At 33.3% G+C, this 14,795-nt stretch overlaps 1 protein-coding gene across 2 annotated transcripts; it reads left to right on the forward strand.

Moving 5' to 3' along the window:
* The first annotated feature begins 2,198 nt into the window (after nt 1–2,198).
* On the forward strand, nt 2,199–11,379 carry LOC143067070 (uncharacterized). Of its 2 annotated transcripts, XM_076240089.1 has the most exons (5): nt 2,199–2,280; nt 7,164–7,758; nt 8,035–8,071; nt 8,588–8,704; nt 9,540–11,379. In XM_076240089.1, exons 2-5 carry the CDS (start codon nt 7,168–7,170, stop codon nt 9,956–9,958), a joined length of 1,164 nt encoding a protein of 387 aa, XP_076096204.1. In that variant the 5' UTR covers nt 2,199–2,280; nt 7,164–7,167; the 3' UTR covers nt 9,959–11,379. The 2 variants fall into 2 exon arrangements, with proteins under 2 accessions (XP_076096204.1, XP_076096203.1); XM_076240088.1 differs by lacking the exon at nt 2,199–2,280 and having other exon boundaries at nt 6,947–7,758.
* The last annotated feature ends 3,416 nt before the right edge of the window (nt 11,380–14,795 follow it).

A 14,795-nucleotide genomic window follows, 5' to 3' on the forward strand; every position in this document is an offset into this window, starting at 1 on the left:
GCTTTGTGTAATAATTGAGCTTTTTCTACAAGCTGGCAGTAAAAATCTTCGAGTGCTTGACCCGGTGATAACTTTATGTGTTCAAAAACCTCATTTTCTAGCATGATTGTTGGACTTTGCCAATCGAGATTAACATATTTTCTCTTAAACAGTTCATTAAGTTTTTCCCAGGAGCTTTTGTCATTGAATGTTAATGAGTTAAACCACGTGAGGGCCGGGCCCGTTAACTGGAGGTGAAAAGCTGCTATTCGCCTTTGGTTTTCATAAGGCATGATATTATGTAGTGTAGCAAAAGAGTCAAATTCACGCAAGAAAACAAGTCCATTTTCATGGGGATATCCCCCGAATTTCCTACACGGAGCTAATTTTTCCATGATAGTTGTATGTACTATTCTAGGTATACTTGTATGTTCTAATCTAGGCGTACTTGTAGTGTAACATGCACTTGTGTTATAAGTCAAATTATTCTACACGGTGAGACTGCACTTTGGTCTCAAATCGACGTAACTACGACCATCATGTTCTCACCGCGACCCAACCACACTTCTACAATGACTATACCACGTGTATACCTCGCTGTTCAAGACCATAGTATGATTCTGACAAGCTCATGCCGTCCTCGGCACACTCTTTTTACGACACGACTACGTTCGAATTATCAATTTCAATTGAACCATGGAAACACAAGACCATGTAGTAATGGTTCTACAATCATTTTAAAACATAGAAACAAAATCTTTTACGAACAGGCCAAGACATTGTTATTGAGAGAGAAGAATAAGAAGAAAGTTTAGACGGCGTACATTAGGTCCGACTTCTCTGCTTGATCAGGATTAGTATCAGAGGCCCCTATAACTCTACCTCTACCCTTAAAACCACGCCCACGATTTCGTGTTACAATCGGATAGATCGTGGTATGGTCGTAGTGAGAACGTAATGAGCGTAGTAAGATCGTAATAATCGTAGTGAGGTCGCAGAATAAGCGTGGTGAGAACGTTGTATAATCTTATAAAGCCCCAGTCACATGTAATAACGTTTTATTCCGTTTTAAAATGCTACATTTCAACTACGTTTAGAATAAAAAAAAATGTCCCGTTATTTTGAAAGCTTGGTTTTACTAGTTTTGTGCTATGCTCTTTTCACGTTTTACTACGTATTAGTACGTGTAGACCGACGTTTCCACCACGCATTGATACGTTCCGCTGCGTAGTAAGCACGTTTTGTTACGTTTCGCTAAGCTTTGATAGTATTTACTAGGTTTCTACTTCGTATCAATTTTCGCTACGTTTGTTGTTGAATTTTTAAAACATACGGGGCAGGTCTAGTTTTAAACAAAGGATCACTACGTTTCGATACGCTTCGTTACGTATAATTCCCGTTTCGCTACGCTTTCAAAACGTAGTAAAACGTAGCTCTTGAAACGTGACAGTGTGACTGGGGCTTAGCGGGATCGTTGTAGAAGCGTAATGAGGACGTAGTAGCATCGTAAAAACAACGAAAATTTACATGCTTTATTTTTGTATGTACACTTGTTGAATCTGGGACTACCTGTAACATACTAACATAAGTATAATGTCACAGGTTGAAGCTGGGACTACCTGTATCATACTAACATAATTATAATGTCACAGGTTGAATCTGGGACTACCTGTATCATACTAACATAAGTATAATGTCACAGGTTGAATCTGGGACTACCTGTATCATACTAACATAATTATAATGTCACAGGTTGAATCTGGGACTACCTGTATCATACTAACATAATTATAATGTCACAGGTTGAATCTGGGACTACCTGTATCATACTAACATAATTATAATGTCACAGGTTGAATCTGGGACTACCTGTATCATACTAACATAATTATAATGTCAAAGATTGAATGTACTTCTTGCATCTGTTTTTTATTTTATAAATTTAGCCTAAAATCCCGTTTAATACAAACTGGTGGTTCTTCTGTGAATTATTGTGTAGATATATATGTCACAATTGAACATGTCGAAAAGTTTCAGTCATTATCTTTAAGAATAAATGCAGGTTTGTATATTACAGATCGTTCATTAGTGTCATAATTGCGAATATGCACGATAATTAGACATGTAACTAACTACCCCCCAAAGTGATGGCAAATACAATATTTGATTAATTAAAATGATAAAATGAAAAGTTTGATTTAGCTTTTAACACTTATGTAATTGAATTTAAGATGAAATATATTTATACTTCGTACACAAAGCAAAATGTTATTTTTTGGGGGAAATTGTGCAGTAATAAAGGTTAGTAATTAATCGAAGAGCAGAAAGTTGTTGTAAATATTTGACAGAGTTATCATTCTTTTGCTACAATATAAAATAACACAAGTTCTTCCGTTAATACCCAAATATCAAAACCACATATTATTCACATAATAATAATAATAACAAAAAATAGTAAAATGCAATACCACACGACAGAGCCGATGGCTGGTTTAATTACCATTTAATAATAATATAAACATCTGTATAATGTCCTCCTATAAATATGTAAATAGTTCATTCAGTGAACCAACACATGTAAAGCAAAACAATCTCTTAATGCATGATACAAAAACTATGAAAACAGTAGTATTAAAACATAAACGTGACCGATCGAGTGGACCCTGTCGTGCCGAATGATTTAACCGCCAAATCAGATGAAACACATAACCTAAAACGCCACCTATGGGCAGACAATTCAGAAGAAAATAATTTCATTCTAATTCTTAAATTCAACCGATTGAAATTATATTTGTGTCAACAGGGTTAGTTATTTTAATTTATAATAATTAATTTATGATGCATCATTTGTAGATGTTTCAATATTGTTTATATATGTTATTGCAATACAAAAATCTTCTAGAATGTTATAACTGGTCATATTCTTTTGAAAAATTGCTTGTGATCTTTCTGTCAAGAAATTGCCAGAATGGTTGGTTAAGTAAGAGTTTCGTTTTTCAGAACAGCAGGACCAAATCTATTAATTTTCTTTAATAAATTAAATCAGTTTAATTCAGGGATGAATAGGAAACTGTAAGTTTTGAATTTGGTACGTTAGTTCTGATATACTTCGTGATGGAAGAATGTGAGGCTCTGAACAACTCTTATAATAAATATCGGCAACTCGTAGGCGGCTTTTAACAACGTCAAATTTATGTCACAATTATTTTTTCCTCTCTTTCCGATGTCAGTACTTTTTTGTGCTTATCTAATTTGCTCTCTGCAAGAACATGCATAACATATTTTAAACTGGGTTATAAACAAAAAAATATTATATTTAAACAAATGTCTACCGTGTTATTCGTACAGGATGCTCTTCCGTTGACTGATAATATAAAATATAACGGCATATAACCAAAAGCAAGGATTTTACCTTTTTACTTTGATTCATCTTTCGGACTTCTGAGGTTTTTTTATAGATAATCTTCAATATTGATTAAAATCGTTAACAAAATTCGATAATGACGTCGAATTTTCTTCCTTTCCTCTGAATTTCCTATTGTGACGGCATAAAAAATGCGACCATGTCTGATGACGTGACTTAGAAAGAACACATTTTTTTGCAGATCATTCGAAAAGAAGGATTACATTTGCCTGCGTATTGTTTGCAAATCATTAGAGAAACAGATTCCACCACCAAATCGCATGTAATACGAGATTTATCCACTCTCGACAGTAAGGTTTTAAATATTTAAAACGCTCGGTGAGCCTCGCGTTTTAAATTTGAAAATTTAACGGTCTCGAGTGGATAAATATCGTATCACACTCGATGCAGTGGTAGAACCTATATGTAACATCTCCTTATTTTTTGTATAATTGTATAAGAATCATTATCCTCTGATCCATGTGGTTATTACATCTTCGTTCTCAAATAACTTTCATTTGCTTTTTCGGTAGCTTGATTTTTATAATATGCGATTTTTTAACGATACTGTGTTTAAACTGGTTTCCAAATACTTGCCTATTTTTTAAAAAAATAAGGAGAAACCTCATTGAACGAACTAAGATACGCCAAAACCGAGGCGCTTTCGCTTATATGCATCTCACTTTTATCAGTCATTTTAAGCGTTGGATTAATGAAATCAACAGTGTTTTGTATAAGTTTTGATATACATGTATCCTTGTTAACAGTTAAATTTGCACCAAATCTAATCTTTATATGTCATAACGATAAAAGACCATGCGACCTGGTTGATTATCTTATAAACAAAGACATATATTGACAGTATGATTAGTATATGTTTGACCTGCACATACAGGAAAACCCATCATACGTTATATGACGTACAATGTGTCCATATTTCATGGCATTTTATGTTCTCCAAATGTACACGTTTAGTCAAAAAGTATTACACACTATTGCATAGGGTTTTTTTATTTTCAATTTCATGTACAAGTATATTTCTTTGTATTATGATAAAGTCAGAAGAACCATAGGAAGATAAATAAATGCAATATCATTTCCAAAACGTTATTTATGATCCGTTTCTTTATTGTCTAACAGAAAGACCTCACAGCCAGTCATAAAATGTAATTCATGTAATGCAGATTATATTCCATATACTAGTAATGCCTACTATCAAAGAAACAATCATATTAAACAATTTTGTGAACATTTCCATCTTTTGAACTCAAACTTCCTTGTAATATGCTGACCTGATTTAGACTTTCGTATTTCAACACACATAAGAGAGAGGCATTCGTTTGGATGTACGAGATGTATAAATACGAAGACACATTTAATAGGAATGGAACATTATATTCAATCCATCGGAAGCAACCAAGCTGTCCCCAAATATGTATGAAACCTTTACGACTGCACGTTAAAGTAAGCAACAATAATCAGTAGGACACACAAATACACACATGAGGTCGACTAATGTAATACTTTGAATATTTAAATAAGCTAACACAAATTGAAACCCCCCATTGGTGAAATGAACACTAGTTATGTTGGTCATAAACTACCTCTTTTTGACAAATCTTATGTTCATTTGATTTAATATTATTTTCATATAGCTTTTTTGCATTTGTCGTTAAGAATCCGGTCAACACTCGATGGTAATTTTGTCACGTTTATTTCTAACCAGACATATAAGTTTATTTGATACGATTAAGTTACCTTGACGACATCAGGTTGTCCAGTAACGAGCACAGGGTCACGAAGTCGGAACAGCAACCACAGGGTAACGTTGAACTCGAGGTACATTATTAGCACGCGTGCTTGTCCCGTGGGGGCAACTTGGAGCCGTTGATATTGCTTTAATAGCTATCCATTTCTAGTTTAATAAATATTATAGAATAATGTTTTTTGTGTTTAAATGCTGTGCATTTGTATTAGGATATTAACACAGTTTGATTTACGATGTATAAATGATATCGAAAGATACCTAAAGGATATTCAAACTTATAAGGGAACGACCATCTAACTTCAAAAGGGAAAGGGTGGGGGGCAAATTTTATGAAACCAATATTCTGGTCAAGCAGATGACAAAAAGATATTCTGTTCCATTAGATTACAAAAAATATATTCTGAATCCATATTTTTCTTATAATATCTTATAATGTTAGATATTGAAACAAAATCTAACTCAAACAAAAAACTATACCCCCCCCCCCCCCTCGTCTTTGAAGTTAATGGCTGCTCCTTAAGTCAAAAACAGTTATTATACGAAATAGTCTTTGCTCAGTAAAATACGAAATAGTCGTTGCTCAGTATAATACGGTCGTTGTTATACGGTATATGTCGTTGTTATACGGTATAGGTTGTTGTTATACGGTATAGGTCGTTGTTATACGGTATATGTCGTTGTTATACGGTATATGTTGTTGTTATACGGTTTAGGTCGTTGTTATACGGTAATGTTGTCATCAGTACGGTATAGGTCGATGTTATACGGTATAGGTCGATGTTATACTGTATATGTCGTTGTTATACGGTATAGGTCGTTGTTATACGGTATATGTTGATGTCATACGGTATAGGTCGTTGTTATACGGTATAGGTAGATGTTATATGGTTTAGGTCGTTGTTATAAGGTATAGGTCGATGTCATACGGAATAGGTCGTTGTTATACGGTATAGGTCGTTGTTATACTATAGAGTTCGATGTTACACGGTATTGGTCGTTTTTACACGGTATAAGTCTTTGATACCCAAATGAAGCGAATATAAGTCTACAAAGTACATGGTTAGCAATGTTTCTTCACTCCGGGGCTGTACAGTTTATGTCAGAGCCTGTTCTAAAGGCGCCTGTTCTAAAACACTTTCATGTGTCCAGAATAGTTTCCCTGTCCCTTTAGAACAATGTCTGACATAAACTGTTCTACCCTTGAGAAGTTTCGGAGATTTCTAACCAAATATAGTTTACTATAGTGAGAGTAAAGAAGAGTTGAATTTCTGTTGTTATGGTAACATTATATTACCACCTTCATATGTCTTCCGGTTGGTGCAATAGTCACGTGTTCACCCTGATGATTTCCTTGGTCGAAAGGTTACTGCTTAAAAAGGAACATATTCATCCCTTTATAAGTTTCACCGACACCATCATTATTTTACTTCAATCGGTACGGAATATTTGTTTCACAAACGGCCATACTCATACTTCACTTCTGTTTTCGATATACATGTATTACCTTTTTGTCTGTTTTATAACCTCACTGAATGTAACTGATCACCGGGCTGTCAATCGTCATGTAGCACATGACGGGTACCATTTGAATAGCAAGAAATTGCTTACTCTTAAATAGCACAAGAATGATCTAAATAGTTATTGTAGGGTTCTAATTTTTTTTACCGTTTTATTCACTGTCTTGATGTTGTTCATTTATCTATGAATTTAGGTTTTCGGTTAACCATTTGATATCAATGTAAAGATTGTGATTAGCTTATGTTTTTATTTTAATTCTATTAACCTATATACGCTATGTACTAAATAGACTTTGAATAATATTTACATCTGAGTACTTAGTCTAGATTATCACATGTTAACACAATACATGTATGCATAATTATGTATATAAACATGAATGTATCTTGATGATAAACACACCTTTGTATATTGCCATAGATCATTCTCTTCCTAGTTGTTTTACAATGATTATCGGCCCTTGTCTAGGACAGCAATTACTTCATCTACTTCTAGCATCATGTATGAAGAACCAACGAGGGATCGACCTTCCTCATTCCGAAAAGCAATCAACAACAGTACTTTGAACGACCAAAGCGTGAATAAGTCTTCTCTTAACGTGAAAACCACTTCACCATTTAGTATGTACAATCATCCGGACGATTATGGAGTATATGATTTGCCAAACCCTCATCACAATATTCCGACAGTTATCAAACCAGAAGACTTGATACCAAAGTCTCACATAAAACGCAACCATAGCACCGATTCTACGAGCTCTGATGTCAGTTTGTTGTCATCTATTTCTACAGCGACATCACCTTCTGCAGTACGAAGTTTGTTAGCTGCCGTTGTAACATTGGCAATACTCTTTTTGGCATCATTAGTGTACATACTGCTGAAACTGAATTCCATTGAAAACGGATTAATGAAAGAAAGGAACGAAATGGACAATTTTCTTACTGGTTTTTGTGTCCCGTGTGACGATGTTAGACTAGGACCCTTTGAAGAGGACAACGAAAAAATACTGTATCTTGATAAGAAGACTGTCAATAGAGTTGAAATTTGTTGTGCCAAAACACCAAATCAAACTATTATTTTGACTAATCTTGTAAGTATTTCATATTACCTGTACTAAATCATACAGACTAAATTCTGAAAGCAGTAATTCATCAACAATCTGAAAATCATTCCAAAGTAGATGTGGAGAGACGCAAGCTTACCATTTAGGTTTTACGTCTTTGAGGGCAGTGTAGGGATCTCTTTTGCTTATTATAGCGTACAGATATGTAAATATATATTCTTAACGACTAAGCATCACAAATGAACTAAAATATAAATTAACATCTTGCAATGGGCCATATTTCAAACTTTCCCTATATTTTAGATTGTAGAAAGAAATCATAAAAAGCAGAAAACAGAGGGTAAGTTTTTTATTATTGTTATGGTCATCGAATATCAAAACGAATGTACCTATAAACAAATTAAGCCTAGGATATTAAAATCCGTCCTTATATTGACTAAGTTCCTCAACCACAACTTCGCCCTCACCCCATATGGAATTTACTGACCTCATATATATCGTATTAGGTCACAAACACTTCATGTAACTAATAATATGTACATCCTAACTCATTGTATTTACAGAAATCACCTGTCCAGAAGAGAATTATGTGCTAATGAATGTCCTTAAACATGATGATTGTAAAAAGAAAAATACCAAAGGGCTAAGGAAGTTCATTATTATGGACTTTGATTAATTAATGGTTATTTTTCAAGTTATTTTTGTCCTATAAGAATTGTATTGTGCATATTTACCCGAAATGATTGATCGAATAATATTGGATATCGGCAAGATTTTGGTACTGACACACATATATTAAACTACTATACAAATAGACACTTTCCTTGTTTTAGTAAACTCTTATTGTAATTGACAGATATATTGGACATGGAAAAACAAATTCAACAGAGGAATGCATCCGTTCAACCATCTATTAAGGAAGCACCTGTTGCGGCTCATTTACTGGTTGGCTCTCAACAAGATCATAAGCAAGGTAATTTCACACAATACTTTTAAATACTAAAAGTTCCAGTTTCACTTAAACAGCATTTAATATTCTTTTACATTTTTTTTTGTACATAGAAATAGTTTCGACCTTTTGGACAGGAAAACAAAATAACTCAACAGTGAATCATTTGGTTTACATATTTACAAATAATTTAATTTTGGATGTAACGCGTCTTCTGATTGGCTGACGTTATTTTGTTATGAGCCCATAGACATAATTTAGTCATGTGACCGTGACGTCATCAACGTTTTTTCATGGTTTTCTACTGCTTAAAATTGAATTTAGAATTAAATCATAAGAAATGACTGTAATATTTTTTCTGTCTATTCGAAATAACATAAAAAATGTGGTGCACACTGTTAAATAACCCGCTACGCGCGTTATTCAGTGTGCACCAAATTTTTTATGTTATTTCTTCATAGACAGAAAAAATATTACAGTCATTCCTTAATTAACATAATCCCAGATAGTAATTAATGCATGTTCGTTTACTTTAGGAATCTGCTGATAATATGGATGAATATTTATGCGGTTTTGTCGTTTGAATTGTTTCACATTTGGTCATGCTGGTTATTTTCACAGAACAAAATGAGTGTTAATTATATCTAAAGTTTACGGTGACATATAGTTGCATGTATTTACATCATTTGAACTCATGTACATATTTGTCTCTTTTGCAATGCTCCCACTTCTTCTTATTTTTACAATGAGGTTTATTTGTATATTTTGTAATTAATTCGTAAATTAACGACTGTTCGCTTCTAAGATTTAAAATTAGTTTATGTTATAAAGTTTTATAACACCATGATTTTCATTTTAGACGAAGCGCCATTTCCCATTACGAACCTGCTATCAACGGATCCTATTGCGCATGTCCAAGGTCTAAGAGTAACAAAGGACATGATAAGTATAAACACTTCCGGACTGTACTTCGTCTACAGTCAGATCTACTTCAGCAATATCAACAGTCAAAGTTACAAACAGAATACTTCACAAGCTTTATACCATTATGTCTACAGATACAACGTTATATATCCAAATGGCGGGAGTGAACTGTTGTTAAAGAGCGTGCGCACTCTTTGTTGGGCTAAGGATAGTCTATATACCGACTTCACTAGTTATACTGCTGCTGCATTCCAACTAAATGCTGGCGATAAACTTTATGTCATGGTATCTGATATTGCGACCCTGTCTAGAGAAACAAAGGCCAGTTTCTTTGGTATTTTTAAGATTTCTTGAGACACAGTGACGACGTAAACATTCTTTTTTTCCAATACTAGGTATTTTCAAAAAGTATATGGGAACATAAAATAAATGTAGCTAGTGTGAGATCAATAAAGGCAACAAACAAAAAATAATATAAAAAATGCAGCCGACAGTGAATGGCAGATATACATGCCACTAAAGAGGAACACAATGCAATATGTTCATGCAAGTATCGATGCAACACAACAAAAGTGAAATATCACATAAATAGAAACAGACGGCCATTGTTTTGCCGTCAGAGCGTATTATGAAAGACAATGAAAACAAACCTGCAAAATATATCAAAATCATTATCATATGACTTAAAATAGAAAATTACCGACTTTATCGCTGAAATTTATCAACGAAAAGTTACTAACTGGTTACCCCTAAATATTATGCATAAATACAAAGAGAAAGAAATGTGCAAATGTCAAGTTAACCACTACAGTCAAAATTAAAACGCTTCAACTTCGAAACACAAAACAACAAAATCTTACTTAAAGACAGAAACATAAACAGCCTCAAAACACATTCACCAAAAAATCAAATTAAAAACAAAATCCCCTAAAAACGAAGGATCCATATGCACAGCTCCTGAAAGGTAGTTTTTAAAGTACTTACTCTACCGGTATACAAATCAAGCTTTTGTAAGCGCCAACAGCAGCAGCTGAAATATAGAGAAACATATGATTTTATGTAAAAACAAATTAACCAGACTGCGGACAAAAGTTACATGAAGAATTGTGTCAAATTTGTTTATATTGACTAGTTTCTATTACAAATGCACAATGCTGCTCCAATGCTGCTTTAAATTATTTTCTTCTTTGATGATAAATTGAAAGTTACAAGGTTTTTTTAATTGATCATATTTAATTCAATATATAAAAATTAAGGATGTGGTCCTATAATAGAAGACTTCGGGGTTCTATCTCATTTACTTTCAACGTTTTTTATTTGATATTTTGTTTTTACTATCAATGTTGAACCTTGTTGAATGTAACTGACATAATATGTAGGGGAAAGAGGAACTCGCACATATGAAAATAATTCTTAAGTCTAACCTGACTAGATCCTGTGAGTGTCTATTATAGCTAATGACGTCATAATTATACGTAGTATCATATCTATACTATTAAACGAGAAGACCTCATTTTGGGTGTCGCTTCTCCTCTTTCCACAATAAATTAATCAACACGCCACTGTGTCCTATAGATATAGTGCATAGTCGCATTTGTCATCTATTCATATGATTATTCAGATTGAGTTATTTCGGGAGAAAAACGAGAAAAAAGGCATCCGGATATTGTCCCGCCATTGGACGAAATTTTAAGTCAGATTAGACTTCCGGTTTGCGTTTTTCTGTATACTTTGAACATACATATACAAAGAATAAAGTGTATTTTCAGAATCTATCTGCTATCATTTTCAAGTTTACTATCAACGGCGGCCACAGAGTTTATTAAATAGAGAGGGTCTGTATACAATATCAATGACCACCATGGATCGATTAGTAAACTTAGAATTGAAAGTAAATACACTATATTTATAAGTAATGAATCTTCATAATATACAGATAAGCGCTAAAAATATCCATGTGAACTTTTGATACCTTTTCTGAAATTCTCCAGTCATTAAATCTTTTACAAAACATAAGAAGATGTGGTATGATTGCCATGTTGAGACAATTTTCCACAAGAGACCAATATGACACAGAAATTAACAACTATAGGTCACCGTACGACCTTCAACAACGAGCAAAGCCCATACCGCATACTCAGCTTTAAAAGGCCCGAACTGACAATGTAAAACAATTCAAACCAGAAAACTAGCGGCCTTTATCTATGTACAAAAAATGAACGAAAAACAAATATGTAACACATAAACAAACGACAACCACTGAATTACAGGCTCCTTACTTAAATGTCCATAACATACTAAATGTATGTTCATATTGTAATTGATAGAAAACCAAAAATTGGGAATTTGGAAATAAAGGAGGAGGGAAAAAAAAAAGCATTTTCCTGTCCCCAATAAGCTATGACTTATGACACTTTTTCTGAAATTCTCCAGTCATTCAATATTTTACACAATTCTTCCAACAACACTTTACATACTTTAAACTACGCTCTGAATGCCCGCGATTTCGCGGGTGTGTTCTAGTGTAATAATAAATTTTGAAAGTGATATAATTTGTGTGATGTTATGCTATTGTTTCAGAAAAAGGGAGAAAGTTTGGTACCATTAAAACGTTTAAACCCGCTGCAGATGTTTGCACCCGTCCTCAGTCAGGAATCTGATGTACAGTAGTTGTCGTTTGTTTATGTAATTTATACGTGTTTCTCGTTTCTCGTTTTTTTTATATATATAGATTAGACCGTTGGTTTTCCCGTTTGAATGGTTTTACACTAGTAATTTTAGGGCCCTTTATAGCTTGTTGTTCGGTGTGAGTCAAGGCTCCGTGTTGAAGGCCGTACATTGACCTATAATGGTTTACTTTTTTAAATTGTTATTTGGATGGAGAGTTGTCTCATTGGCACTCACACCACATTTTCCTATATCTATCTATAATGTGTGTGAATTGAGTTATGTCAATTTTTATTTTTTAAAATAATAACTATTTTACATTTTTTTCTTAGTAAATTCTCTTTCACATAGACTCAAATGATAATTAAAACCCATACTGTTCAGTAGTTTAGGCAATTATGTAAGTTGTATAATGTTCAAAGAGAGTTTTCATTTGTAAGACATAATATATATCTCCTACAGAGATTTGATATCTCAAAGGTGGAGACTTAATTCACTACAATCAATGCCTTGAAGATGGCAAGCTGTCTGGAAGAACGACATTATATAATACTTATACTTATATAATAAGTAAACGATCAATGGGAGCAATAATGTTTTGGTTGGCATAAATTGAAAGGTATCCTTACAGATATGGTTTCCCTTTTGTAAAAATCAAGTTAATAAAATTTGATATTATTTAATTTGTACAATAGACAATAACAAAAAAGAACTTTCAAGCGTTTGACTGTTTAATAGAACATTAAATTTCTTTTTGTTTGCAAACAACCTTTTTTAATATATAAAAGAAATAAGAAATAGTATATCTTTTGTTACCTCTTTTACAAACAGAAAATCATTGTTCAACAGCAAATAGACTGATAATCATTGTTGTTATATAAAAAAATCAAAACAAAATTTTACACACGACATTTTATGTTCAAAGTGATCTTATTTCTGTGTTATATTTTGTTATATAACAGTAATCTTCATACTAAAACTTCGACAAACTGAATAGATTTCCTTTTTTTTTGTTGAATATTAAAGAAAAAAGAAAAATATCCAAAAAAAAAAAAAAAGAGAAAGAAACGCCAAGGAAAATTTAAAACGGAAAGTCCCTTATCAAATGGCAATATCAAAAGCTCAAACACAACGTATGGGAAACTACTGTTATATTTCTAACTTAGAACAGGCGTTTCCTTATGTAGAAAAATGGTGACTCGAAAGTACTGTTTTCGGATATGCGCTAGTTTGAGTTAAGTGTCATATTTCACTCAGCGCTTGTTTTGAGTGTAGTATGATTTTTCACTCAGCTCTTGTTTTGAGTGTAGTATGATATTTCACTCAGCGCTTGTTTTGAGTGAAGTATGATATTTCACTCAGCGCTTGTTTTGAGTGAAGTATGATATTTCACTCAGCGCTTGTTTTGAGTGAAGTATGATATTTCACTCAGCGCTTGTTTTGAGTGAAGTATCATATTCCACTTAGCGATTGTTTGCGTGAAGTATCATTTTACTCAGCGTTTGTTTGAGTGAAGTATTATATTTCACTATGCGATTGTTTGCGTGAATATAAAAAAGAAGATGTGGTATGATTGCCAATGAGATAACTCTCCACTAGAGATTAAAATGACACAGAAGGTAACAACTATAGGTCAACATACGGTCTTCAACAATGAGCATAGCCCATACCGCATAGTCAGCTATAAAAGGCCTCGAAATGACAATGTAAAACAATTCAAACAAAAAACTAACAGCCTAATTTATGTACCAAAAATTAACTTAAACAAATATGTAACACATAAACAAACGATAATCACTGAATAACAAACAGGCTCCTGACTTGGGACAGGCACATATATAGGGAATGTGGTGGGGTTAAACATGTTATCGGGACCCCAACCCTCCCCTAACATGAAGTACAATGTATATACTAACTTTCTTTTTAAGGATGAAAATAGAAGTAGCAACGTGTTAAACAATTTATCAGATTTAGCAAATATAGTGATGTATTTAATTTAAACATATCTATCTATAGTGGATTTGGAAACAAGTTATTGCGATTATAGTAATCCCTTTCCACTTAGCGGGTGCGAGTGCTGCCTTGTAGCGATATTAACCTGCTCTGTTTCGAAATCTACAAGAGTGTCTATTACATGCAAGAGATATGACTCTCTCTGCTTAATGTATTTAAAAGTGATTACGATTACATACTCAAATTATTTACAAAGGAAACATATCTACATACTGGGTTTTTACGTTGAGTTTCTCATTTCAATTGTTTCCCATTTTGTCATGCAGATGCCTTCTATCGTTTACTAAACGGTAATGGTTTTGCTCATTATTACATGCCGTCTTGTGTCCTTTAGTTGTTTGCATCCGTGCTCTTTTGTCTCTGATGTATAGTTTTGTAAATGACCATCATACATATCTCCTTCATTTTACATCTGCTGACGATGAATAGCTGTTACCCGTAAAATGTATTGATACTTATATTAACTGTTTCGTTTTTTATTTTAGTTTTGTTTTGTACATTATTTTAGGCG

Source organism: Mytilus galloprovincialis, chromosome 3 (assembly GCF_965363235.1).
Source record: "Mytilus galloprovincialis chromosome 3, xbMytGall1.hap1.1, whole genome shotgun sequence".
In the NCBI taxonomy this organism is placed as follows: Eukaryota; Metazoa; Mollusca; class Bivalvia; order Mytilida; family Mytilidae; genus Mytilus; species Mytilus galloprovincialis.